Source organism: Poecilia reticulata, chromosome 7, assembly GCF_904066995.2.
Source record: "Poecilia reticulata chromosome 7, P_reticulata-male-v2, whole genome shotgun sequence".
Classification (NCBI taxonomy): domain Eukaryota; kingdom Metazoa; phylum Chordata; class Actinopteri; order Cyprinodontiformes; family Poeciliidae; genus Poecilia; species Poecilia reticulata.
In genome coordinates this window covers 32,771,167-32,795,283 of record NC_088836.1, presented here as the reverse complement: position 1 = coordinate 32,795,283, position 24,117 = coordinate 32,771,167, and the positions used below count along the sequence as shown (strand labels likewise).

The following is a 24,117-nucleotide window of genomic DNA, read 5'->3' as shown; positions in this document are numbered from 1 at the left end:
GAGATGAAGCGACGAGAGGTCTCACTCTGCTTTGTTTCCAGAGTTTTTCTAAATGTCATCCATCCATTTTCTGTCCACCCTTGTCCCTAGTGGGGTCGGGAGGGTTGCTGGTGCCGATCTCCGCTAACTGTCATGTTTCTCATAAAGCAGTAAGAACCTAAAGGATTCTCAATACGGTTCTGAAGGTCCATTTGTCCAGTTTAATTTAATTTCAGAGTGAAAAACAAAGTAAGGAGAGCAGTAGATGGAAAATGTATTGATGTTTGATCATTTTATCTCTTTCCATTTACCAGGTTTTGGGTTTCCCTTCTGTTTGACCCAGTTTGTAGACCTACAGCTTTCACATTTAATTAATTTACATTGAAACTAGATTTTATGCCTCTTTTATTTCACCTGAAGGTCTAAAGAGGGAAAGTGGATCAGCTCCCTGCTGTGGTTCTTCCCTTTGCTTCTCGCTGTGACATTTTATAAAATACAACAAAAAACAGCAGCTTTAAGGTTTAACAGGAACAATTTTACAAAGTTTTTTAAAAAATCTACAAATTTTATTTCTGCTCTAAAATTTCCTGACATTTTATTTACAGCAGTTTCTGTACACAATCAGAAAAACACCCGTGTTGAAAAAAAGAGGAAAAAAACACAGAAAATATAAAGAAGATGTTAAAAGACAAACCTTCTAAAATCTGGTTTATTCAAAACAATTATTCTGAAGTCAAAGGTAAAAACTTTAATTCCTCCAGTTTGGAGGCATTTCCTGCCTTTCGGTGTCAGTAGGTCAACTCAGAGGTAAACACAGATTAGATCTAAGTTTACAGATTATAGCTAATCTATCATTTAATCTGAAGTTTGCTCTTTCTTTGGTAAAAATCTGAATCTCCAGCAGAAGACAAAACCCTGACGTAAGCAGAACGTCTCTTAAAAACTTTACATGTTGAGTAAAATCTCCTAAATGTGCTTGTTCAAAACTGCTTCATGCAATCTAACAGGACGGTCATCTAGACTGGATCAGACGATCACAGAACAGGAAGGAAGAACCGGATGATGGCGCCGAAGAGCACCAGCAGGGGCGTGGCCTGGAGGAGGGGGGCGGAGCCTTTTAACCTCACCTCGATTGGATAATGGTCGCTCAGCCTCAGCACCTGGCAGACAGAAGCAACAGAAACTGAGACGGATACGAGGCAAACAGAAGAATGATGAAAAATACACACAAAAAAACAAACAAATGCAACAAAAAAACTCTGCAGCTGCACAAAATGGAAGCAAAAGAGGAAAAGCGGTAAACAAACTGGCACGACAAACCATTAGTCCTCCTGGCTACTAGGGGGCGCCGGCCATCAAATCATATGGGATCAGTCCAGAAGAAAGATGGAGGGGAAAAGAAAAGGTCTTTGGCCCATAGACATAAAGATAAACCCTCATGGCCGCTCTGGCCTATTGTCGCTGACGAGATTTAGGGCGGCCATCTTGAAGCGAGATTTAGGGCGGCCATCTTGGAGCGAGATTTAGGGCGGCCATCTTGAAGCGAGATTTAGGGCGGCCATCTTGGAGCGGGCGGCCATCTTGGAGCGGTCCACCACTCCACTCAGCGTTATGTGTTTAGCAGCACAATGACGTATCAGCGCATTTAATCAATCATAACACGCTTTTTTGTTACTGGAAACCATATTCAATCATCTATCAAAGCTACATTTATAAACAATTGTATTATTTAAATATGTTTTTAATACATAGTTCAGCATATTTAAATATGCTTAGTGGCTATAACAATAGAATAGGAATGGAATATTCTGATATTGATGAATGATGAGCAGATTACAAACACACAGCCGTTCATCATTTAATAAATTATTTAGTAATATCAATACATATTTATATAACTATACAAACACAAATAAATAATGATTAATACTGAATAATATATATTGGATACATGTTTATATGTATATGTTTTCCAGCAGACGAGTTCTATCTTCAGAGATTCAGCAGCTGAGTTTGAGTCCAAACTCCGATGTGAGATTCATCCTGCAGTGAATCCGTCTCTCTTTATAAATATCCCTGTTTGAAGACCAAATTTTATCAAATGAAAACTGCAGATGGAATAGATTTATTGTATAATATCCACTTTTGAAAACGTTCTAAAAACATTCATAACAATTTAAAAAATGTTTATTGTCTTAAAATCTGTCATGAAATGTGGGAATTTATATTTATTTTGAATTTCTTTTGCAGAAAATCATTATAGGAGAAACTTTATATATAATTATGAAATTAAAATCTATTTTTTTTTGTGGAAGTGGAATAGGAGAATATTTGGTTCTTATTAACATGATTTTTAAACATGTTTTCTTAGACTGGAGGAGAAAAACGATGAATTATTGTAACATGTTTAGTTCATAAAGTCACAACATTCATAGTTTATTTTAAAAAGGACATTTTAGCTCCATTAGTCTTTTTATGTTTCAAATGTAGCATCAGGCTGCATAAAACGGTTTAATGAGTAAAAATCCTCTTTATTAGTCAAACAGACATTTTAAATTTTTATGTGTATTTTCTGCCATCTTGGAAATATGGCAAAGTTCACAGAGCTGTCAGTCGCAAAAAATAGAATAAAATCAGTTTTCAAAAATAATTAAAATATTTTTTGTTTCGCTGAACTTGAGAGATTATATTGAATTCAACAAGTCGTAACAAAACTAACTTTTACTAACGCAGGTTAAAATAATCTGTTTTGTTGTAGTTCTGTTTAGCAGCAGAACTACGGTGACCTGTCCTCCATTTTGGATGTGAAGCTACGACCCAGGGCCGTTCTGCCCCTGACCCCTGACCCCTGACGGGACTTTGACTGAGCCCAGAGGCGCAGGGCCGATCTCACTACTGCAATCTTTTACAACATTACTGACCAGCAGCATATTTATGTAGGTGATATTACCAACTCCAGGCTCCCCCTGGTGGCCTGGAGGACTTCTGCAGAGAACTTGCATTTTTATTATTTGCTGTTTTTGTAATTTGCAGAATTTTCTGTGATTTTTAGTTTTTTGTGTTTAAAGTTTATATCATTTATGTGTTTGCAGCGTGTTTTGTTTCCATACAAAAACTTTATAATCCAACCAGAAAGATGGATGATTTTTATTGGGATTTTATCTGATGGTGGTGCATAAATGTGAAGTGGAAGGAAAATGAAGGGTTTGTTAAAAATGTCTCTTGTGCCTATGATTAAAATCCGGACGTGAGAAGTGGCCTCATCAGTAAGCAGAGTCCAGCTGAGGGTGATCTGACCTATCAGAAGAGATCAAGTACAAACGCGTTCTGTCTGCTGGAGCCTCAGGCCTCCTACCTTCGACTGCCTCAGCCTGAATTCTTTGCCAAAGTTGAAAACTTTTCCAGAGAACGGAATGATGGACATGAGGAAGGGCTGTCCATGAACCACGATCCTGAAACACACACAGCCGGGTTTGGGTCAGGGTGGCCTGGTCTGGAGGACATCTGCAGCCGGTGGACGTCTCCGTCCAACACCGACCTGTCGTAGGGGCAGTTGGTCGTGTCGGCGACGGTGGTGTCCTCTCGGTCCCCGATCAGCCAGGAGAAGTTGGAGTTGCTGAAGAGTCGGATTTTCTTCTTGTCGTTCCGGGTGACGTAGGCGCAGCCGGCGTGGAAATCTCCCAGGAACATCACGTTCTGAAACACACGGAGTCGACCCACGTCACGGAACCACGGTCGAGGCAGGAAACACCCAGAATGCACTGGGAAACCAGAACCAGCCAGAACCAACCAGTACCAACCAGAACCAACCAGAACTAACCAAAACCAACCAAAACCAACCAGAACCAACCAGTACCAACCCGAACCATCCAAAACCAACCAGAACCAGCCAAAACCAACCAGAACCATCAAAACCAACCAGAACCAACCCAAACCATCCAAAACCAACCAGAACTATCCAAAACCAACCAGAACCATCCAAAACCAAACAGAACCAACCCAAACCATCCAAAACCAACCAGAACTATCCAAAACCAACCAGAACTATCCAAAACCAACCAGAACCATCCAAAACCAAACAGAACCAACCCAAACCATCCAAAACCAACCAGAACCATCCAAAACCAACCAGAACCATCCAAAACCACCCAAAACCAACCCAAACCATCCAAAACCAACCAGAACCAACCAGAACCATCCAGAACCAACCAGAACCATCCAAAACCAACCAGAACCAACCAGAACCATCCAAAACCAACCAGAACCATCCAAAACCAACCAGAACCATCCAAAACCAACCAGAACCAACCCAAACCAACCAAAACCAACCAGAACCATCCAAAACCAACCAGAACCATCCAGAACCAACCAGAACCATCCAGAACCAACCAGAACCATCCAAAACCAAACAGAACCAACCCAAACCATCCAAAACCAACCAGAACCAACCAGAACCATCCAAAACCAACCAGAACCAACCAGAACCAACCAGAACCAACCAGAACCAACCCAAACCATCCAAAACCAACCAGAACCATCCAAAACCAACCAGAACCAACCAGAACCATCCAAAACCAACCAGAACCATCCAAAACCAACCAGAACCATCCAGAACCAACCAGAACCATCCAGAACCAACCAGAACCATCCAAAACCAACCAGAACCAACCCAAACCATCCAAAACCAACCAGAACCAACCAGAACCATCCAAAACCAACCAGAACCAACCAGAACCAACCAGAACCAACCAGAACCAACCCAAACCATCCAAAACCAACCCAAACCATCCAAAACCAACCAGAACCAACCAGAACCATCCAAAACCAACCAGAACCATCCAAAACCAACCAGAACCAACCAGAACCAACCAGAACCATCCATCGCCCTTCCTGTTCTGAACATCCCAACATTTTCCCAGGATCGTAATTTCTAGAACTTTCCAGCTTCGTCCATCTGACCTTTGACCTCAGAATCCTCACCGTGTTGTTCCACTTTGCGCTGACCTCCTCAAAGACGTCGTAGAGCGAGTCGATCTCCTGGACGGCCTGGTCCGGGTCGGTGTGGAGCGGAACCAAAACGAACTCCTTGATGTCTGGAAGGAAAGACGTCCAGCGGATCAGAACCAGCCGTCTGGAAGAACCGTCTCAAAAGTCCACTGACCAGTTTTACTGCAGCTGAGATGGACGGCAAACGGCGGCCGGACGAAGGCCTGGCCTGCGTACTGGTGCTGATCCAACAGCTTCACCAGGTGGGTCCTAATCAGAGGGTCAAAGGTCAAGTCAGGGATTCACAGTCAGAGGGAGAACGAGGACTCATACATATTTATAGGAAGGAAGGAAGGAAGGAAGGAAGGAAGGAGGGAGGGAGGGAGGGAGGGAGGGAGGGAAGGAAGGAAGGAAGGAAGGAAGGAAGGAAGGAAGGAAGGAAGGAAGGAAGGAAGGAAGGAAGGAAGGAAGGAAGGAAGGAAGGAAGGAAGGGAGGGAGGGAGGGAGGGAGGGAGGGAGGGAAGGAAGGAAGGAAGGAAGGAAGGAAGGAAGGAAGGAAGGAAGGAAGGAAGGAAGGAGGGAGGGAGGGAGGGAGGGAGGGAGGGAGGGAGGGAGGGAAGGAGGGAGGGAGGGAGGGAGGGAAGGAAGGAAGGAAGGAAGGAAGGAAGGAAGGAGGGAGGGAGGGAGGGAGGGAGGGAGGGAGGAAGGAAGGAAGGAAGGAAGGAAGGAAGGAAGGAAGGAAGGAAGGAAGGAAGGAAGGAAGGCTTGGCCTGCGTACTGGTGCTGATCCAACAGCTTCACCAGGTGGGTCCTAATCAGAGGGTCAAAGGTCAAGTCATGGATTCACAGTCAGAGGGAGAACGAGGACTCATACATATTTATAGGAAAGAAGGAAGGAAGCAAGGAGGGAGGAAGGAAGGAAGGAAGGAAGGAAGGAAGGAAGGAAGGAAGGAAGGAAGGAAGGAAGGAAGGAAGGAAGGAGGGAGGGAGGGAGGGAGGGAGGGAGGGAGGGAGGGAGGGAAGGAAGGAAGGAAGGAAGGAAGGAAGGAAGGAAGGAAGGAAGGAAGGAAGGAAGGAAGGAAGGAAGGAAGGAAGGAAGGAAGGAAGGAAGGAAGGCTTGGCCTTCGTACTGGTGCTGATCTAACAGCTTCACCAGGTGTGTCCTAATCAGAGGGTCAAAGGTCAAGTCATGGATTCACAGTCAGAGGGAGAACGAGGACTCATACATATTTATAGGAAGGAAGGAAGGAAGGAAGGAAGGAAGGAAGGAAGGAAGGAAGGAAGGAAGGAAGGAAGGAAGGAAACCAGGAAGGACGAACACAGGGAAACAAGAATGAGGAAAGGATACGAGGAAAGAAGGAATGAACAAACAGGGAGGAAGCAAAGGAGGAAACCATGAAGGATGAACTGAATAAATGATTTAATAAAGTTTTAATTGAAATGTTAGTGAAAGTGACTTTATGAAATCCTGCGTCTCACTTGTAGATGAAGACGTACTGCTGCAGGTCATCAGCCGACTTCCCCAGACTTTGACTAGACACGTATCCATAACGATGTTCGTCGTACCTCAACAAACGACACAAACGCAGCATCTGTTCACTGAACGCAGCATTGGCTCACGTTTCTGCACAGAAACTCTCACAAACCTCTGATCCAGGGAATCTGGACACATCTGACGTACTTTGGCTTTTAACCATGAATTTCTGATATTTTTAAATTAATATTATAAGAACACACAAGTAATAATTTACATAAATTACTGATTTATAATTACCTGAAAACATCAAACGACAGCACACCTGTCTAAAGTAATGGGCTAAATTACATGTTTTAATAACACTAAGAATAAAGCTAACAGATATTAGATAAGTTAATACTTATGGACAGACAGTATCTTATACTTTATAACCCATAAAACTGCTATTTATTAGCTAATCTGCTCACAGTTTACTGATGCTAACTAGTGTGCTAACAGTGGCTAAGCTAACGTAGCTTTGGGAATCACTTGAACACTTTTTCTGTTTGAAGCTGAAACCTGGAACTGGGACTAAAACCACGGCCAGTTTAACAGAGCTGATGGTTTTATCTGAGCGACAGAAAACCAGTGGCGCTTGCTAGCTGCTGTTACCAGCTAAATGCTACTAAGCTAGCATACCACTACCATATTCCCTAGTAAACACAGCATAGCTGTCAGCATGGATGCTAACAGATGTTGACTTTACCATGTGTGTCATGGATTTAATAACTGGTTTATTATTTTGAATTTCGCTTTTCAAGCAGCTGTGGCAGCCATATTGGATTTTGTTTAAAGTTGAGTTATTTTTCCAATGTGGATTAACAAGATCAAATAAAACTCACCAGATATCAGTTAGCTGCAGTAAAATGTTTCTGACGTTTACTTTAAAAAGCCATAACGATGTGAAACATAACAGTCATGTTAGTAATGAGAGTTTTGTGTCTGCCAGCATAAATAAACCCACACATCAGTAATAATCAGTAATGATGCGTTTATTGATTGGTTTGGGAAATGAAGCATGCTAACACCTTTAGCATGAAGCCCATTCAGGTTAGTAAAAAGAGTAAATACCACGTTTTTTCTTCTTAACAACCAAAGAAAAATAATTCTCCAGTAATAACATTTTAAATGCAACACCAGAAGGTCAGACTGGAAATGGTGGTCATGTTAGAAAGCAGCTGTGGGTAAACAGGAAACCAGTTTACGATGCACATTAAACACCTGCCGCCCAGGATGAACACGACGGTTTCAGGAACAGAATAAATCAATAGCTGCTCCTGAAGAGGCCAGGATTAGTGAAGGAGGTTAAACCAAGAGATTGTTTCCCAAAAGCTCTTAAAATCCACCGTACCTGTAGCCTGTCCTGTTGGAGGCAGACAGACAGCAGACACACGGCGTCATTATCTGCTTTATTACAGTCATGTTCAATCAGACAGCACCGTGTGAAAACGATAACCTTCAAGCCCACGTTTCTGTTTGTAAAAATCATTTTCTCTGCTGTTTATTCTGACTTTTTTCATCAACTGTAACTGAAGAGAAGCCTTTCAAACCTGCAGTTAATATACATAATGGATCTAACTGGATAAAGTCCCTGAAATAAATGAACTTTCCAATAATATTTGAATTTATTGAGTATGTTTGTGTTCAGGCTGTTGATGAAGAACCAGAGGAAGAGGAAGAGGAAGGTTATTATGGTTCACTAAAACTAACAAAATAATAAAAACTGAATTTGAGAAAACATTTGTGAACTGAAATAACTTTAGTCAACATACAGAAACTATAATATCTTTGGTTTCTGTGTTTATAAATGTATTTATTTTCCCCCAACAGGCAGTTTTACGTCAGCTGTCGGTAAATTACGGCTCCATTTATTCACTTATTCTCCAACAACAGTCAGTTCAGTAAGTGAACTTATTTTTTAAAATAGTTTCTTCTTTAGATTATTCACAACAAAGTAGAACTAACCTGTAAAAACTAAAACTATATATATATATATATATATATATATATATATATATATATATATATGCAAGTTTGTTTAAAAGAAAAAAATATTGAAACTGCAAAACTTCAAATATGAAAAGTTGTTTTTTTTTCAGTTTTAAAATAAGTTTTAGTTTCAAATCTTTATTTTCAGTTTAAATGGAGGAAGTGTGCAAACGGGGATGATGATGATGAGGAGAAGGAGATGAAGGCTGGAGGTCAGTTTTGTCTGATTTGACTCTTTTTTCTAACAAAACACCAAATTTATTTAAAAATTGAACTCAAATACGCTCTGAGTAATTTTCCTTCTCTGAACCTGAGCTTCCTGCATCAGGAGCCGTCTGCCACCAACAGAGACCCTGACTGCTACTGCTGGATTTTAGCACCGCAATCAGCTGCTGGTCTTCCAGAGTGGCCTAGTTAAAGTACGCTGCTTCCAGTGGGCTTCATACTGATCCAGTTAACGGCACAAAAGCGAGAGGAGGAAACGTTCTGGTCGGTTTCAGTTCTGGAGGAGGGAGAGCGTGGAGCCGTACCTGTTGAGCGACGCCACCAGAACCTTGACTGCCTTCAGCTCCGGATCCACAACTTCCTGCAGGACGCAGATATCACAGCGGGACACGATCTGCAGAGGAGGCGACTCGGGTCAGACAGGAGGAGGAGAAGCTCAGGAAAACAGGAGGAGGAACTTTGTGTGTGTGTCAGTGTGTGTGTGTGTGTGTGTTTGTCAGTGTGTGTGTGTGTGTGTGTTTGTCAGTGTGTGTATATGTGTGTGTGTGTGTTTGTCAGTGTGTGTGTGTGGGTGTGTGTGTATTTGTCAGTGTGTGTGTGTGTGTGTGTGTGTGTGTGTGTGTGTGTGTGTGTGTGTGTGTGTGTGTGTGTGTGTGTGTGTGTGTGTGTGTGTAGGTGTGTTTGTGTGTGTGTGTGTGTGTGTGTGTGTGTGTGTGTGTGTGTGTGTGTGTATATGTGTGTGTGTTTGTCAGTGTGTGTGTGTGTGTATATGTGCGTGCGTGTGTGTATATGTGCGTGTGTTTGTCAGTGTGTGTGTGTGTGTGTGTGTGTGTGTGTGTGTGTGTGTGTGTGTGTGTGTGTGTGTGTGTGTGTGTGTGTGTGTGTGCCCTGCCTTGGTCAGAGTGTGCATCACTTTGTAATCTGCTGCCTTCGTCGTGTCGAACCCCTGGATGTTGTAGGAACAGATCCTCAGTCCTGCTGCTCCTCCGATCATCAGGCTGCAGAACAAAAGGCAACCAACGCTGGAAGAGCGCCCCCTCATGGCTGGACCTGAGAAAGCAGCAACGACACACAGCTGAGTTTGGAACAACGTTTCCTCCAATCAGATCCGTTTTCCTCTTGGGAATAATCTTCCTCTCTGATGGGCCAGATTAGAGCTGACCTTTGCCCTTTCCCCAGTAGCTCCTCTGGGGTCATTGCTGATGTCTTTCCACCCTGTGGTTGTGCTGACCTGCTGTTTTAGACGTGCTCAGCTTGATGCCGATCAGCTGCTCCTAACCCTGCTCAAATGTAACCGAGTAAAAGTTCCTGGGTTTGTGTTTTCGGCATCAAAACACAAACCCAGCTGGACGTGATGCAACGTTCAGAAAGTTTCCTCAGAACCAGGGACAAAATGTTCCTATGACGACAAGCGGCGAGGCGTCCTGCATCAGTTCGGATCGTTTCTCTCCAAGCAGAGAAACGGGACGGCGAGGCGCTGAGCTGAGAAACATTAACTCTGCTTTCCTTCACTTACCAACTCAAAGCTGCAGCGGCAGCAGCTCAGACTGGAGAGACTGCAGGCAGAAATAAAAACCTGTTCAGCAACGTCACGTTTCTGCCTGATTCACAAAGCTCCAGAAAAACCATCTGAACCCGAAGCTACCGAAACATCCAGGCTGATTGAAACGTCTCCTGCCATGAAAACGTTTCATCGATGAGTCAGAAACCACAAGATTTCATCCAGAAACATAAAACCGAGGAGATCTGAACGTCGTTACGGGTCGATCATGGCTGCTCATGTCACCCTGGGCCATTTAAAGGGCCGGAGTTACGCTTTCATGTTATAGCACCACCAACATAAAAATGCTGCTTATATCCAACATGACTTAGAAAACATTTTACTTCCAGATTTAACATCTTGAAATTGGGCCTCTGTCTCTTTAAGAACTCCTGCTCTTTCTGAAGCTCCGCCTCCAGGAAGTCATCCAAACATGGCTCCTCTATTAACCCTTTAACGTTTCTACCAGCGTTGCTCTGAGCAGCAGCTCAGCTGTTGTTTGCTAATTGCTGCTGGCTAGTCAGAGGGAGCTGAGAGGGGGAGGGGCTGCGGTTTGGGGGCGGGGCTAGGCCCACCCAGGTGTTTAGCAGCTGACTGGTTGCCATGGAGATTAGAGGATTGCAGGATTGTGTTGCAAAATTACCGTATTTTCCGCACTATAAGGCGCAGCTTCAATAAATGGCCTATTTTAAAACTTTTTTCATATGTAGAACAGACGCTCCAGTTTGGGTCGCCACCGTATTGAACCCATTCGGGACGTGATTTGTTCCGTTGTCTGCTAATGTGGATGTGTAATAATAAAGAAATGGTCCCCAGTACTTTATATAGTAGCTGCCCCAGTCATTGTTTCACGGCGTTGGTGTTGAGATATTGTGCCCAACTGCATTCTGGGTAACACAGACCAACCGACACGCTGCCGCCGAAGTCTCTGTCTCTCTTCCCCCCACCCCCCCAGGCTTTAAATGTATAGTATGGAAGTAAATATGTGCCATCAGAATTTGAATAAAAAATGCATCTGAAACTTGAATGTTGTATATTTGCGCTTACTTTTTCAATTTCAAAATTAATTCAGAATACAATTTTGACCTAAAAAAAAGATTCAGTGTTTGAAATTTAATAAACACGTTTGAAATTTTCATTTGTTAAAAAAATTCACATTCCTATTTCAAAGTGATGAAATTTTCAATATATATATTTTTCAGTGTTAAAAAAATTCAGCATATAAAAAAAATTCAACTTTTAAAAATTCAAATGCAATTTTTTCAGTGTCCTAAAAATTCAACTTGCTCAAATTCAACATCTAAAAATTCACTGTACAAAATGGCGGTTACTTCAGGTCACAGACATTAGCAATCGATGTCAGATTTCAACACCCAGCCAATCACATGACCTAAGCGTCATATTGAAGAAATAACGATCACCCTGAGGCCAGCGACCACGGAGGCGAACACAAACCCAACGGTGAGTCTATGCTTTCATATTTCTGTAGTATATTTTATTTTGCGCATGAACTTTGATACATGATATTAAAGCTTGATTTAAAACACGGGTTTGGGCCGTTGTTAATCTCACGCCATGTTGTGAGGAGAGGAGAGGCTTCTGGGCCGGACGATGGTGACCCTTCAGCATGTTGGTGGAGAACGTGGTGCTACATGACCTGCAGACGACCTGATCATCAGGTCGGTAGGTAGATAGGTCAGTCAAGCTTTATTAACAAACCAGCGTTCTGACAGCTATCCCAGCATGCACCGCGCACTTCTTCTTCTACGGGGGAAAATGAAGTCGGCGGCTGCTTACCGTAGCTGAGACCTGTAGTGGCTCCATGTTGGTCCATATATAAGGAGCACCGGGTTATAAGGCTCACTGTCGGCTTTAGAGGAAGTTGAAGGTTTTTAGTTGCACCTTATAGTGCAGAAAATACGGTAAAGGTTATTCTCTTTAATTTAGTAAATAACACTTCAGACTCAACCTGAAGATATTTTAAATGTCCAAAAATTATAAAACTGAAAAATGAAACCCACCATGAAAAACAAGGATATTAAAGTCTGTAAACATTTTAGAGCATTTCCGTTAATTAATTTAGCAATAAATGGATTAATTGATCAGTAATTAGTCTTCTCTAAATTAAAAATGAGCAGCTCAGTTCTTCTCAGACCTGGAGGAACATCAGCCTGGAATCATGATGAACTGCTCCTGCAGGGGGCGCCGTCTCTGGTCCACACGGATCAGAACCAAACATCAGATTACAGAACAAATCAGCAAAACGCTCATGTTCAGAGGCAGAACCGTAATCAATGGGACATTGATTAGTTGATCAGAATTGATTGGTTTCCTGTTGACTCTACGATGTTTATCACGTGTTGCTGAAGTTACCTGATTGATTGATTGATTGATTGATTGATTGATTGATTGATTGATTGATTGATTGATTGATCTCTAGTATATTTTAGTCCCTGAGAAAAGATGAAAACCCAGAGGGAAGAGAAGCAGACATGTTGGGTGAAATGATTGGTCGCCCTGTCAGACCTCTGGAGGACTGACCAATCAGGCGGCGGCGCCATCTTGGACGCAGAAGAAGAAGCAGAGCTGGACGTCGGTTTCTCCATTTTGCACCATTTCCCTGCAGCAGCAGCTACAGCAGCTGCAGCAGCTGCAGCAGCAGCAGCAGCAGCAGCTACAGCTGCAGCAGCAGCAGCAGCAGCTGCTGCAGCAGCAGCAGCAGCAGCTGCTGCAGTTTCTCCGTCAGGTTTCGGGCTTGTTGATCTCCGTCTGCCCCTCCCAGCCGGCAGAACCGGTGGAGCAACTTTTATTCAGGGCAACCTCAGCAGAGCAACTCCTCTGGCCGACCAGCAAGCAGCAACAACCTTCAAACGGGCCGAGAGCCGCCGGCTCTGATCCAACACACTGTAGTGGTTCAACCGCTGGGAAGCTAATTTTAGACGTGTGATTCCGGGTTTAATGGGTTTTTGGTGTCATTAGAACTGTAAGCTAATTGTTTAATGTTCTTTTTGGTGTTTTTAGCTCTAAGCTCATTTTAGATTCGGGGTTTAAATGTTGCTTGGTGGTTTTAAAACTTCCTCCCACAGCAGGGTTTCTAACACGATAACATCACAACATTCTTCTCACTATGCTGCAGTAAAATGAGCCGCTGTGACGGCAGAGCATGAAAACATGACGGTTTGTGTCTGGAATTAAACCATGAACCACCGGATCGCTGTCTCCATGTGGGTCCAGGATTTCTCCCCAGGTTCCCAGAGGAGAAGCTGCTCTCCATGCTGGTACCGGCTCTCTGACGCCTCGCTGCTGTTGTCCTCTGGTCGCCTGCTGAGTCAACATGTTGAGGTTTCTAAGAACTGGTGCTGTGGTCATGTGATCGCCCTCCCACCCTGCACTGATTCATTCTCAGGTGAGACACACCTGCAGCAGCTGGAGCCACCCAGGAAAACATCAAACCTCCATTTCTGGAGTCAGGAATCATCCATCCATCCATTTTCTTACATCCTTGTCCCTCAGTGGGGTCAGGAGGTGCTGGTGCTTCTGTGGCCTGACGGTCTGCCCGCCCTGCTGCCACCTGTCTGTCTGTCTGTCTGTCTGTCTGTCTGTCTGCCCGCCCTGCTGCCACCTGTCTGTCTGTCTGTCTGTCTGTCTTCCTGTCTCCTGTCCGTCAGCCGCTGGAGCCTCCAGATGTTGGTCTGACACAAACCAACAGGCTCAACAGTCAGAAGGCAGGAAGAACCTCTCCACTCAGAAACACGCTGAGGACGTCCACCTCCAATCAAACCCAGTTTGTAACGTCTGCCCCAGTACATCCTACTGGTCCCGACCCAGTAAACGGTTCTGGTTCTCTTACCTGCTCAGGTGAGACGCGGGTCGGTGAAATGTGTCAACAGCAGAAACTCCGAGTTTCATCTGAAGGGTGGAGGCTCCAACCTGACAAGGTGGGACCACAAGCTCCGCCCACTGCTGCTCCTCCTCCGGTCTGCGTCAGGTTAGCCACGCCCCCACCTCTCCCCGCGGTGCTGCATTCAATGCTACAAAAAAACCAACAACTTCCCAGTGACTGACTGAGGTCATTTGGTGACATTTGCAATAGATTTGAATGTAAAAGTTGGTGCAAACACCAAGAACATGACCTGACATCAAGTGGAGGAAGAAGATGTGATATTTCCACTGCCTGATAGGATTTCAGCACATTTATAGTTTTAATCATATTTACAGAAATTATTTAAAAATCAAGTCAAGAATCTCAGTTGGATCTTGTTAAATCTATGGATATTTAGGAGCTTTACTACTTCATTAAATACATAAAATAAATAAATATATTTTCAAAATTAACCATGTAATAAAGAAATAATGCATATGTATGTTGAAACTTCTATTACTTTAATGCTACTGAATTGTTTTTATTTAAAGGATGACAAGTCTGTCAAAAATAACTAAACATAGTAAAACAAAGATCTGGAAAGTAAATAAGCAATATAAATAAAAGAAATGTTAATGGATGAAATATTGGAAATTAAATATTTCTGCATTAAAATTAAAAATACAATACATGGAAATCACAGTATGTAAAATAAATTATAAAAATTCTTTATATACAGAAAATAAATAAGAAATATAAAAAACAAATCAAGGAAATATTTAAAATGTTTCTGCGTTAAAATTAAAACTATGATAAATTAAACAAACACATGTAAAAACAGTTTATAATATAAAAATATTTGCATAATTTATGGCATCAGAACAATGTGCGGGTTCGGATTGCTGGAGTTTTTACTCCCCTCTACCGGACGGAACTGAACACTGCATGTCCTTATATGGTCACCAAGTGACATCCAGAGGGCCCCGCCTTCTCCCGCTGGCTGTGGCCGGGGAAAGCTTGAGGGAATCAGGATGCAGTCAGCTCAAAGTGTCGGTCCGACAGCAAAACTCGGACTGAACGGTCCACCTGGGAGATCATGATAGGAACCCCGGGCTTCAGGTGAACCGGGCCGACATGGACTAAGCGGAGCGGGCAGCGAGTCCCGGTCCAGTCCAGGGTGAGTGTCCGGGGGTCGGAGGCTTCGGAGCAACTTTGAGAGGAGGAGCAGCGGAAACTTGTTAGCTCCGCTGCTAACTCCGCGCAGCAGCCGTTAAACCGGCCTGGAGCTTCAAAACAACCGAGACCGAGAGGAGGAGAACCGGTTCCGGTCCGGGAGGTTTGGGTCAGTTAGCGGAGCTTAACACAAAGTTCTGCTTAGGGATCAATAAAAGCTCACTTTAAATATGTTTACGTTAAGTTATTGGTGATCGATAACTACCTGTTAGTCATCACAATGATGCCTTCACGGACATTCGGTGCTTTTAACTTCTCATGTCTGGACAGTTTTAGCTGTAAAATAATTTCCTTATCGCAAGACTACAAACTTTTACACATTTTAATGTCAAACATTTAACAATAAAACCAACAAATTTTGACGCAGTTTGTTTTTATTTAACCTAATTGGCATAGAAAACACGGTGTAAGATGTAAATACAGATTAAACACGATTTATTTTTATTTACTTGTTTTATTGACTTTTGATTCAAACAGGTGAGTAAGAACAAATTATTATTATTTACAGTGACGACCTGGTGGGGAAGGAAGAACAATAATTTGAGTTATTTATTTTAAAAAATGTGGGTTCATTTTTCAATGTCATACTTTCACCATGTTCATTCATTCATTTGTAAATAAAATATAAATATAAAGCTTTAAACTAAATATTAGGTTTTAAAGGTAACTAGCTCCAAGATAAATATTTATCTAACTTAAATATAGTGTGAAATTATGTCATTTATGAATGAATGAAAAAAATTGAGAAAATATATGTTTTTGACTAAATAACACGGATTATTATTGTTAGTTTTTGACTGTGTAACTTTACAAATGGCGACTTTCTAACTTATCTAACGTTTCATTAATAATCTCCCTATTAATAGGGAGATTATTAAGATACAGGATTAAAATATTGACGTAGAAGCAGAAACACCTGAACCAGAAAGTTTGGAGACATTTTTCTGTCAACAGGAGAGAACAGCGCTGAAAACTAACAGGAAGGCTGGCGATTCTTCATCTCATCAGGAGCTCTCCTTCCTTCTAACATGTTTTTATCTTGTCAGTTTCTTTCATGCATCATTTGCTTATAAATTCAATGTAAAAAGTTTTAAATTAAATACTGAATATTTAGTTAGCAAGCTAAACATCTAGCTCCAAACTAAGTATTTAATTATCCAGCTGAAGGTCCCACCAGTAAACACCTCAGTTTGGACTTTGATGTATTTGTGGATAATATTTTACAGATCCTGCAGGAGTTTTATTCCTTTGAAAAACTATTAATCGTTCAGAATCAGAGCCAGCAGGTCAGCGCTAAAGGAAAACTGTTAAAGTGACCAGACTGGAGCTAACGATGGCTTCATCCAGCCTGAGTCCCTGTGTTTGGGTCTGAACTGCAGAGTTGATGGTCAGCAGCTCCTGTTTTATCAGCTGCTTCAGTCCTGATACGCGCTGCAGGCGTGGGGGAGGAGATGACCTGGAGGGAGTCTGCAGGCCGCCGCCTCCTGCAGGCCGACTTCGCGGATCTCTGCATTATTAATCGGTGACATGATTTCCATTTGGAGGAGCTGCCGGTCTTGTAACCGGAGCCAGGTCGGCCGGCAGCCATCGCTGCTGCGCCTCGCAGGTTCTGCAGAGCTGCAGTGGAAACAAACTGTTTCCCTGCGACCTTCAACCTGGAAGTAAATGATCTGAACTCAGTTCAACCCCAGATAAACTGAATGAGGAACATTCTTTTACCAAAACCTCTTTAAAAACTCAGGATGCGTTCAGGAACAGCAGCAATCACACTGAGAGCTGCTGTTCTTCTGACTTCCTGTGGAGGGCGCTCTCAGGGTAACTCGTTACTAGATAACCTGGCTAACTATTTAGCTGCCTAACTACATATTTAGTTAGCAAGCTGACAATTTAGTTAGCTAAATAGTTAGAAGCTAAATATTTAACTTGCTAACTGAATATTTAGCTTGAAGCTGTTTCCATCCAATTGTTGTGCAAATCTTAAGCCAGCTTTTAAAATGTTGCAAATAGGAAAACGAAGAAAATGTGAATTTTGCGCATGAACCAGAGAGGCTGGTACCTCTGGTAAGGCACAGACCCTCCTTTGGATGGGACACTTCGCTGTGCCAAACCTAAAAACTACGTCAAATGAGCAGAAAGACTTTTTTGTGAAATTGACGGCTGTTTTTAAACGGCAGGTTTAAGGTGAAAACATGCAAAAATAAAACTATATCACCAATTTATTGCTCTCTCAGCTTATCTTAGCCTAACTATGTCCTTACTTGGGGTTAATCATGTGAGGAATATACTTGGTGTATTTAATGTGCTATAATACTTTTTATAATCGCAGTTTCTTACATTTCTATATTTTAAAGAATTTGGAGAAATTTGATCATGTAAAGATGGAATTCAAACGGAGACGGAACGATTTCAGACGTAACAAGTTTGTTATAAAGTTTAGAAGATTCTGGGACCTAAAAGTTCATCAGAGACATTTTAGGTCAAAGGTCAGATCTAAGGTGTTGCTGTAAACTGATGGGTCAAACCTCTGGTTCCTGCCAGGCGGCGTCATGGCGGCACGGTTCCTGGACCGCCTGAAGCGCTCTCTGTTCAAGACCGACCCGGGCGCCGACCCGGACCAGGAGGACGGCGGCCCGGAGGGCGAGGGGCGGGGCTTCAGCGAGGAGCGGTGGGAGGCGGAGCTGGAGGAGGAGGAGTGCGTGACGGAGCGTCTCCGGGGGACGCTGTGCTTCGACGACGGAGAGCTCGGCGGCGAGGACGGCGGCGAGGCGATGGACAGCGACTCGGACTTCCTGGGCGAGTCGCTGGAGGACGGACCGAGCAGCACAGGTCGCCGACACGTCGGGCCGTTTTCTGAGAACCGACGGCCTGGTTGGATTAGGCGGCGGTCCGAGCGTCTCATTTCCTGTCTGTTGTTTCTCACAGACGCCAGTCCGGTGGGCGTGTCCCCCGTCGGCCCCGCCCCCTCCGCCCTGCTGACCCGGCAGCTCCAGGACGGCTGGCGGACCCTCCGCGGACTCGGCGGGTCGAGTCCCGACCACGGCGTGAGGCGGCCGGCGGACGGGCTGCTGTTCGAGGTGACGGACGCCAGCGTGGTTCAGGACGGCGCCGCCAAGTACGTGGTGAGTCCTTCCTCTGAGCGCCGACCCGACCCGACCCGACCCGGTGCTTCACACAACCATCCGACCCGACTGAGCCGGTTCTGTCCCGCAGCTCTACGCCATCCATGTCATCCAGTCCGGAGGCAGCGACAAGATGCCTGCTGTCATCACCCGCCGCTACTCCGACTTCCAGCGGCTCCACGCCGCTCTGAGGCGGAACTACGGCAGCCAGATGGAGCGCGTCTCGTTCCCCCGTAAGGCGCCGCGTCGTCCGGCTGCAGGAAGCGGTTCGGGTTCGAGCTCTGACGTCTCTTAACGTTCGCAGGAAAGAAGCTGCGCAGGAACTTCACGGCGGAAACCATCGCTAAGCGGAGCCGGGCGTTCGAGCAGTACCTCTCTCACTTGTGTTCGCTGCCCGTCCTGCGGGGGGCGCCGAGTGTCCGGCAGTTCTTCTACCTGAGCGACCTGCAGGCCGGCCAGCTGCTCATCAGGTGAGAACGCTGCTTCAGCTCCCATGATGCACCACTGCTTGGAACAACAGACTTTATCTGAGGAATTTATAAAAAGAATAAAAACACAGTAAGAAAACTGCAGGCTGCTTAATTTGACAAATTAAATACAAATATTGTCAGTAAGATGGCGCCATCTTTATCCTGCAATGCATCTTGGGTAGGTAATGTATGCTAGATGCTATGAAGCTAGCACCGTCCAACCAGAACAGGAATTTCTACGCATCAAGTATTGTTCAGGTATTAGCTCCTGCTAATGGTGTTAGCTCCTGCTAATGGCGTTAGCTCCTGCTAATGGCGTTAGCTCCTGCTAATGGCGTTAGCTCCTGCTAATGGCGTTAGCTAGACTGGGGTCTAAAAACCAGTATTTTATTTATAGAATATTAGTAAACTGGGTAAATAAAACCTGACGGCCTCCGTAGATGAAAATATGACAAAGATAAACAGTTTTGTAATAAATGTTATTTCTTTAACAGTTTTAGGTTCGTAAGGAAATCCAGCATATTGATGCTAACATGTTCAGCTAGCGGTGGGCTCCCTAAAGCTCACAGCAGCTGACAACTACTCATGATGAACCTGCAATAAAATTAATCTGGACAAAATTAATCAGAATCTGGATCCTGGTTCTCCGGGTTTTTCCAGACTTTTCCAGGTTTTCCAGGTTAACTGTCTGCTTTTCTTGTTCAGAGCCGAACGTTTCCAGGAGGCTTTGGGTCCGCTACTCAACGCCAAGAGACTCCAACACAAGCTGGGCTGGGCCAGTTACCATGACGATGAGACACAGGCCCCGCCCCCAGCCTCCTCCCATTGGTTCTTCACCCTGGTGGGGCTGGCTTGTTGTTTCCAGGAGGTGGAGCAGCTGGAGGAGGCTCTGGAGCACTGCGACCACGCCCTCCACATGCTCCTGCCCCCTGAGCCACAGGACAAGCCCCTCCCTCTGCAGGACAAGCCCCTCCCACTACAGGATAAGCTCCTCCCCTTACAGCCAGACGCGGCGCTGCAGTCGCTGGCGCTGCCGCTGCTGCAGGCGGTGATCCGTCTGTCGTGGCAAACAGGAAGAGACAAGCAGCGGTGGGAGGAGCATCTGCAGCAGCTGGAGGGGGCGGGGCCAGACGACCATGTGACCATCAGGAACTTCCTGGTCAAACACAAACTGCAGGAGAGCGACGGCGATGGCTGAGGCGGCGCGCAGCGGGAAGCAGAGACTTGTGAACTTTATTTTGCACATCGAGTAGAAAAAGCAATAAAGTGGGAAGAGTTTTTGGTTTTGGATGGAAATGAAATGTGATCTGAGCCGCCGCCCTGATTTAGACCCAACATGGAGGACGGCCTGACTGCTGCTGACGGAACCAACGCCGCAGTTTCTCCTTCTGGGACACGACCTGAAACCTCCTCAGAGTTTCACTTCAGCTTTCAGTCAGACCACCTGACTCTGATCTGACTGAAAGCAGTTCAACGGCTGCTGGGCGGCGGCGGCGGCGCCCCCTGCAGGATCCCCAGCCTTCAGGCAGATGCCTGGCTGCAGTTGCCACGGAGACCCCGAGTGACGACTGGATGTTGGACAGAAATAGATGTGAGGTTTGATTTGCATCAGCGGCTAATGTGACAATCTGACGGCTGATTGGTGAACAAAGGATTAAAGAAGGGAGAAAGTTCATTCATTCATATGAATGAATTTAAATGTTTACTCCATAAATCATAACACGGCAGTATTATGACTCCTTACGGCGGAACCACATCCATAAAGCTCTGCATTTCAGTGGCACATTTTTAATCAACAACATGTTAAAATATCAGAAACATTTTCAACATGGATATAACTATGGGCTGCACAGTGGTGCAGTTGGTAGAGCTGTTGCCTTGCAGCACGAAGGCTCTGGGTTTGATTCCCGGTCTTTCTGCATGGAGTCTCCATGTTCTCCCTGTGCATGGTGGGTTTTCTCCAGGTACTCCGGTTTCCTCCCACAGTCCAGAAACATGACTGTCAGGTTAATTGGCCTCTCCAAATTTCCCCTAGGTGTGAGAGTGTGTGTGTATGGTTGTGTGTCCTGTGTGTCTCTGTGTTGCCCTGTGACAGACTAGTGACCTGTCCAGGTGACCCCGCCTCTCGCCCAGAACGTTAGCTGGAGAGGCAGCAGCAGCACCTGACCCACTGAGGGACAAGGGTGTAAGAAAGTGGATGGATGGATTTAACTATAGTTACTGAAGCAACGGTCCGCATTGCCGGCAGTAAGTCAGGCTCGTTTCCGGTGAGAGTTGGACTCCGCCAAGGCTGCCCTTTGTCACCGATTCTGTTCATTACCTTCATGGACAGAATCTCTGACCAGCCGAGGTGTTGATCCGTTTTGGTGGCCTTAGGATCGCATCTCTGCTTTTTGCGGATGATGTGGTCCTGTTGGCTTCATCAGATCGTGATCTGCAGCTCTCACTGGAGCGGTTCGCAGCCGAGTGTGAAGCGGCCGGGATGAGGCTCAGTGCCTCCAAATCCGAGGCCATGGTCTTGAGCCGGAAAAGGGTAGAGTGCCTTCTCCGGGTCAGGGGGGTCGTCCTGCCTCAAGTGGAGGAGTTTAAGTATCTGGGGATCTTGTTCATAATGAGGGAAGAAGGGAGATCGACAGGCGGATTGGGGCAGCGTCTGCCGTGAAGCGGGCGCTGTACCGGTCCGTCGTGGTGAAGAGAGAGCTGAGCCAAAAAGCGAAGCTCTCGATTTACCGGTCGATCTACGTTCCCACCCTCATCTAAGGTCATGACCTTTGGGTCATGACCGAAAGAACGAGATCACGGGTACAAGCGGCTGAAATGGGTTTCCTCCTCCGCAGGGTGGCTGGGCTCTCCCTTAGAGAGAGAAGCTCGGTCATCCGGGAGGGACTCAGAGTAGAGCCGCTGCTCCTCCACGTCGAGAGGAGCCAGTTGAGGCTCGGGCATCTGGTCAGGATGCCTCCTGGACGCCTCCCTGGTGAGGAGTTCAGGTCCCACCGGGAGGAGGGGAGACCCAGGACACGCTGGAGGGACGATGTCTCTCTATGGCCTGGGAACGCCTTGGGGTTCCTGGAGGAGCTGGAAGAGGCTGGGAGGGAAGTCTGGATGGATGGATGGATGGATGGATGGATGGATGGATGGATGGATGGATGGATACTGAAGCAATTATTTCTGTCCGCATGCAGTTCCACATGGAGGTCAGCAGAGGGCAGAGTCTCTGGGACTTTGAATAGATTTAAGTGAATTTTCCGTTAATTCTAATCACTTTCAGTTTATCGTTATTTCAGGACATTCGGGGGAGAATTTTTCTACATGTCAAACAAGATCCAGATCTGTTTACTGACGATCTGAAAAACCACAAAGAAGGGAAAATAAACATATTTATTATCTTTTGCTGTGTCCAGATTTATCACCGGTTTGCCTTGAATATTTAGTTACAGTCGCCTTCCTGTCAGTTTGTGTTTGATGATTTTCCTGCTGCAGCTGGTTTTGTCTCAGTTTATGGTTTGTAATGGCAGCAAAAAGCATCTTTTGGTCAAGACGAAGTTTAAAAATAATTTATTTTCTTTTAGAGGCTGAATATTAAGTAACAACGACATAACGTAGTTACACTGATGCTGGATGATGTAGTTATTGGGTGGAGACATTTTATTCAGGCTCCACCCAGCTTGAGGTGGAAACTTCGGCTGGTTTCTATAGCAACGCAACAGCGTGTGCCACCGCCAGCCTCTAGGGGGCGGTAGGTACCTCCGGACAGCTATAGAGGGTTTTAGTTTCAGAGAAGTTTCTTTGGATTCAGCTGAAAACAAACGGTGAACTTTTTAAGTCACTTGAAGCATAAAAACTAGAATTTGTATTTTAAAGGAGGAACAAAGTTTCACGTCTCTGTTTGTCGGGGAGCGGAAACACAGACGCCCCTTCCTGTGGAGAATATTTAACGAGTTATGATTTTAAAAAATATATCCAAATATGTTTTTATGGAATAAAACGTTAAATTATTGAATTTGTTTTTTGTTGTTTCTCTTTTTACTTTTTGTACGTTACAACAAAACTTTAAGATTTCTATTCTACTGACTCTAGGTCTGTGGGCCTGAACGTGTTATATTCTATTAATCACATAGATTTTTGACATGTTAATTAATGCAATTCATAATTTTATTTTGTTTCTTTTAACATATCTTGTCCCAAGCTGCAACCCGCTTGTGTCTCTGGTACGGAAATAAATCTGTTAGCTACATCTGCTAGCATCGATCGAGGACGAAGCTGCTTCTCTCCTGATGGCTGATTTCTGCTCCTAAACGATCTGATTGGTTGCTGGAAAAGACTATTGTTGTGTTTAAGTTGTGCTAAAACAGCATCTCCATGCTAAACACGTAGCAGCTAATGCTAAACACGTAGCAGCTAATGCTAAACACGTAGCAGCTAATGCTAAACACGTAGCAGCTAATGCTAATGCCAGCGTCCACAGGCCGCATTGTCCAGAGAAACTCTGGAAAGATGAACGGATAGAAAAACACTTTGCTGCAATCTGAGGGTTAAAGAACCTGAAGGATAGATTAAAAATATACATACATTTGTTTGATATGTCTATTTATTCAATAATTAGCAGCAAAAAGGGTCTTTGGATTGAAAATGTTTCTTAACTTTTAGATAGCCTATGTGGTTTTTGATTAAAAAGGGAATTTGCTAATTACAGACCCGGCAATTAACTCAATTAAACATTTACCACTGATAATTACCCCACAACAGCAAGTTAAAGGTAAGGGCAGCGTGCAGAGAAATAATGAGACTATGGTAAAGGCACATTTACAACATAAGTCATAATTTGGAGAATAAAAGTCATAATTCTGAGATACTACATTATAATTTCAACGTTGTCATAAATATGAGACATAAAGTTTCATAACCTAATCTGATGACTTCCTGTTGGGCTTTTATATATATTATATATGGAAAGCGACTTCCGTAGTTTCTGATGAGCAAAATTGTGTCACATTAATCCTCATTTCACTCTCAATAAGATTTTTCAGGTAATTAATTTCCCTGTTGGAACGGCCGCGGCTGTAATCCCAGCCTGTGACCAGCAGAGGGCGCCCTGCTCCAGCTGCTTTCGCTGTGTTGACATTCCTCAGGCCTGTGGTGCGGAGGAACCTTAGCAATCCGGTTCCGGTTCGGTTCAGGTTTCCCCCACTGTGGGCTGT

At 44.5% G+C, this 24,117-nt stretch overlaps 2 protein-coding genes across 4 annotated transcripts; one reads left to right on the top strand and one right to left on the bottom strand.

The window, feature by feature from the left end:
• Positions 1-670: 670 nt before the first annotated feature.
• LOC145552334 (deoxyribonuclease-1-like 2) lies at positions 671-14,243 on the bottom strand. 3 transcript variants are annotated; one of them, XM_081609530.1, is made up of 10 exons: positions 14,086-14,243; positions 9,588-9,745; positions 9,001-9,089; positions 7,833-7,844; positions 6,445-6,531; positions 5,141-5,235; positions 4,960-5,072; positions 3,518-3,675; positions 3,335-3,431; positions 671-1,139 (listed from the first exon to the last, which is right to left on the bottom strand). In XM_081609530.1, exons 2-10 carry the CDS (start codon positions 9,735-9,737, stop codon positions 1,014-1,016), a joined length of 927 nt encoding a protein of 308 aa, XP_081465656.1. In that variant the 5' UTR covers positions 9,738-9,745; positions 14,086-14,243; the 3' UTR covers positions 671-1,013. The 3 variants fall into 3 exon arrangements, with proteins under 3 accessions (XP_081465656.1, XP_081465657.1, XP_081465658.1); XM_081609531.1 differs by lacking the exon at positions 14,086-14,243 and adding an exon at positions 9,858-10,742; XM_081609532.1 differs by lacking the exon at positions 7,833-7,844.
• Positions 14,244-15,063: 820 nt separating this feature from the next.
• On the top strand, positions 15,064-22,919 carry snx21 (sorting nexin family member 21). Its single transcript, XM_008402902.3, has 6 exons — positions 15,064-15,274; positions 17,869-18,156; positions 18,253-18,449; positions 18,541-18,682; positions 18,754-18,919; positions 19,625-22,919. The coding sequence occupies exons 2-6, from the start codon at positions 17,877-17,879 to the stop codon at positions 20,115-20,117; spliced, it is 1,278 nt and encodes a 425-aa protein (XP_008401124.1). The 5' UTR covers positions 15,064-15,274; positions 17,869-17,876; the 3' UTR covers positions 20,118-22,919.
• Positions 22,920-24,117: the final 1,198 nt, after the last annotated feature.

Bases quoted from the DNA above. Each gene is read 5' to 3' on its own strand.
- LOC145552334 (XM_081609530.1), bottom strand. From the start codon at position 9,737: ATGAGGGGGCGCTCTTCCAGCGTTGGTTGCCTTTTGTTCTGCAGCCTG. The intron at 5,073-5,140 runs GTCAGTGGACTT...CTTTCCTTCCAG, and splicing joins TCTCAGCTGCAGTAAAACTG to ACATCAAGGAGTTCGTTTTG. The intron at 3,432-3,517 runs GTCGGTGTTGGA...TGTGTGTTTCAG, and splicing joins ACCAACTGCCCCTACGACAG to GATCGTGGTTCATGGACAGC.
- snx21 (XM_008402902.3), top strand. From the start codon at position 17,877: ATGGCGGCACGGTTCCTGGACCGCCTGAAGCGCTCTCTGTTCAAGACC. The intron at 18,450-18,540 runs GTGAGTCCTTCC...TCTGTCCCGCAG, and splicing joins ACGGCGCCGCCAAGTACGTG to CTCTACGCCATCCATGTCAT. The intron at 18,683-18,753 runs GTAAGGCGCCGC...TAACGTTCGCAG, and splicing joins GGAGCGCGTCTCGTTCCCCC to GAAAGAAGCTGCGCAGGAAC.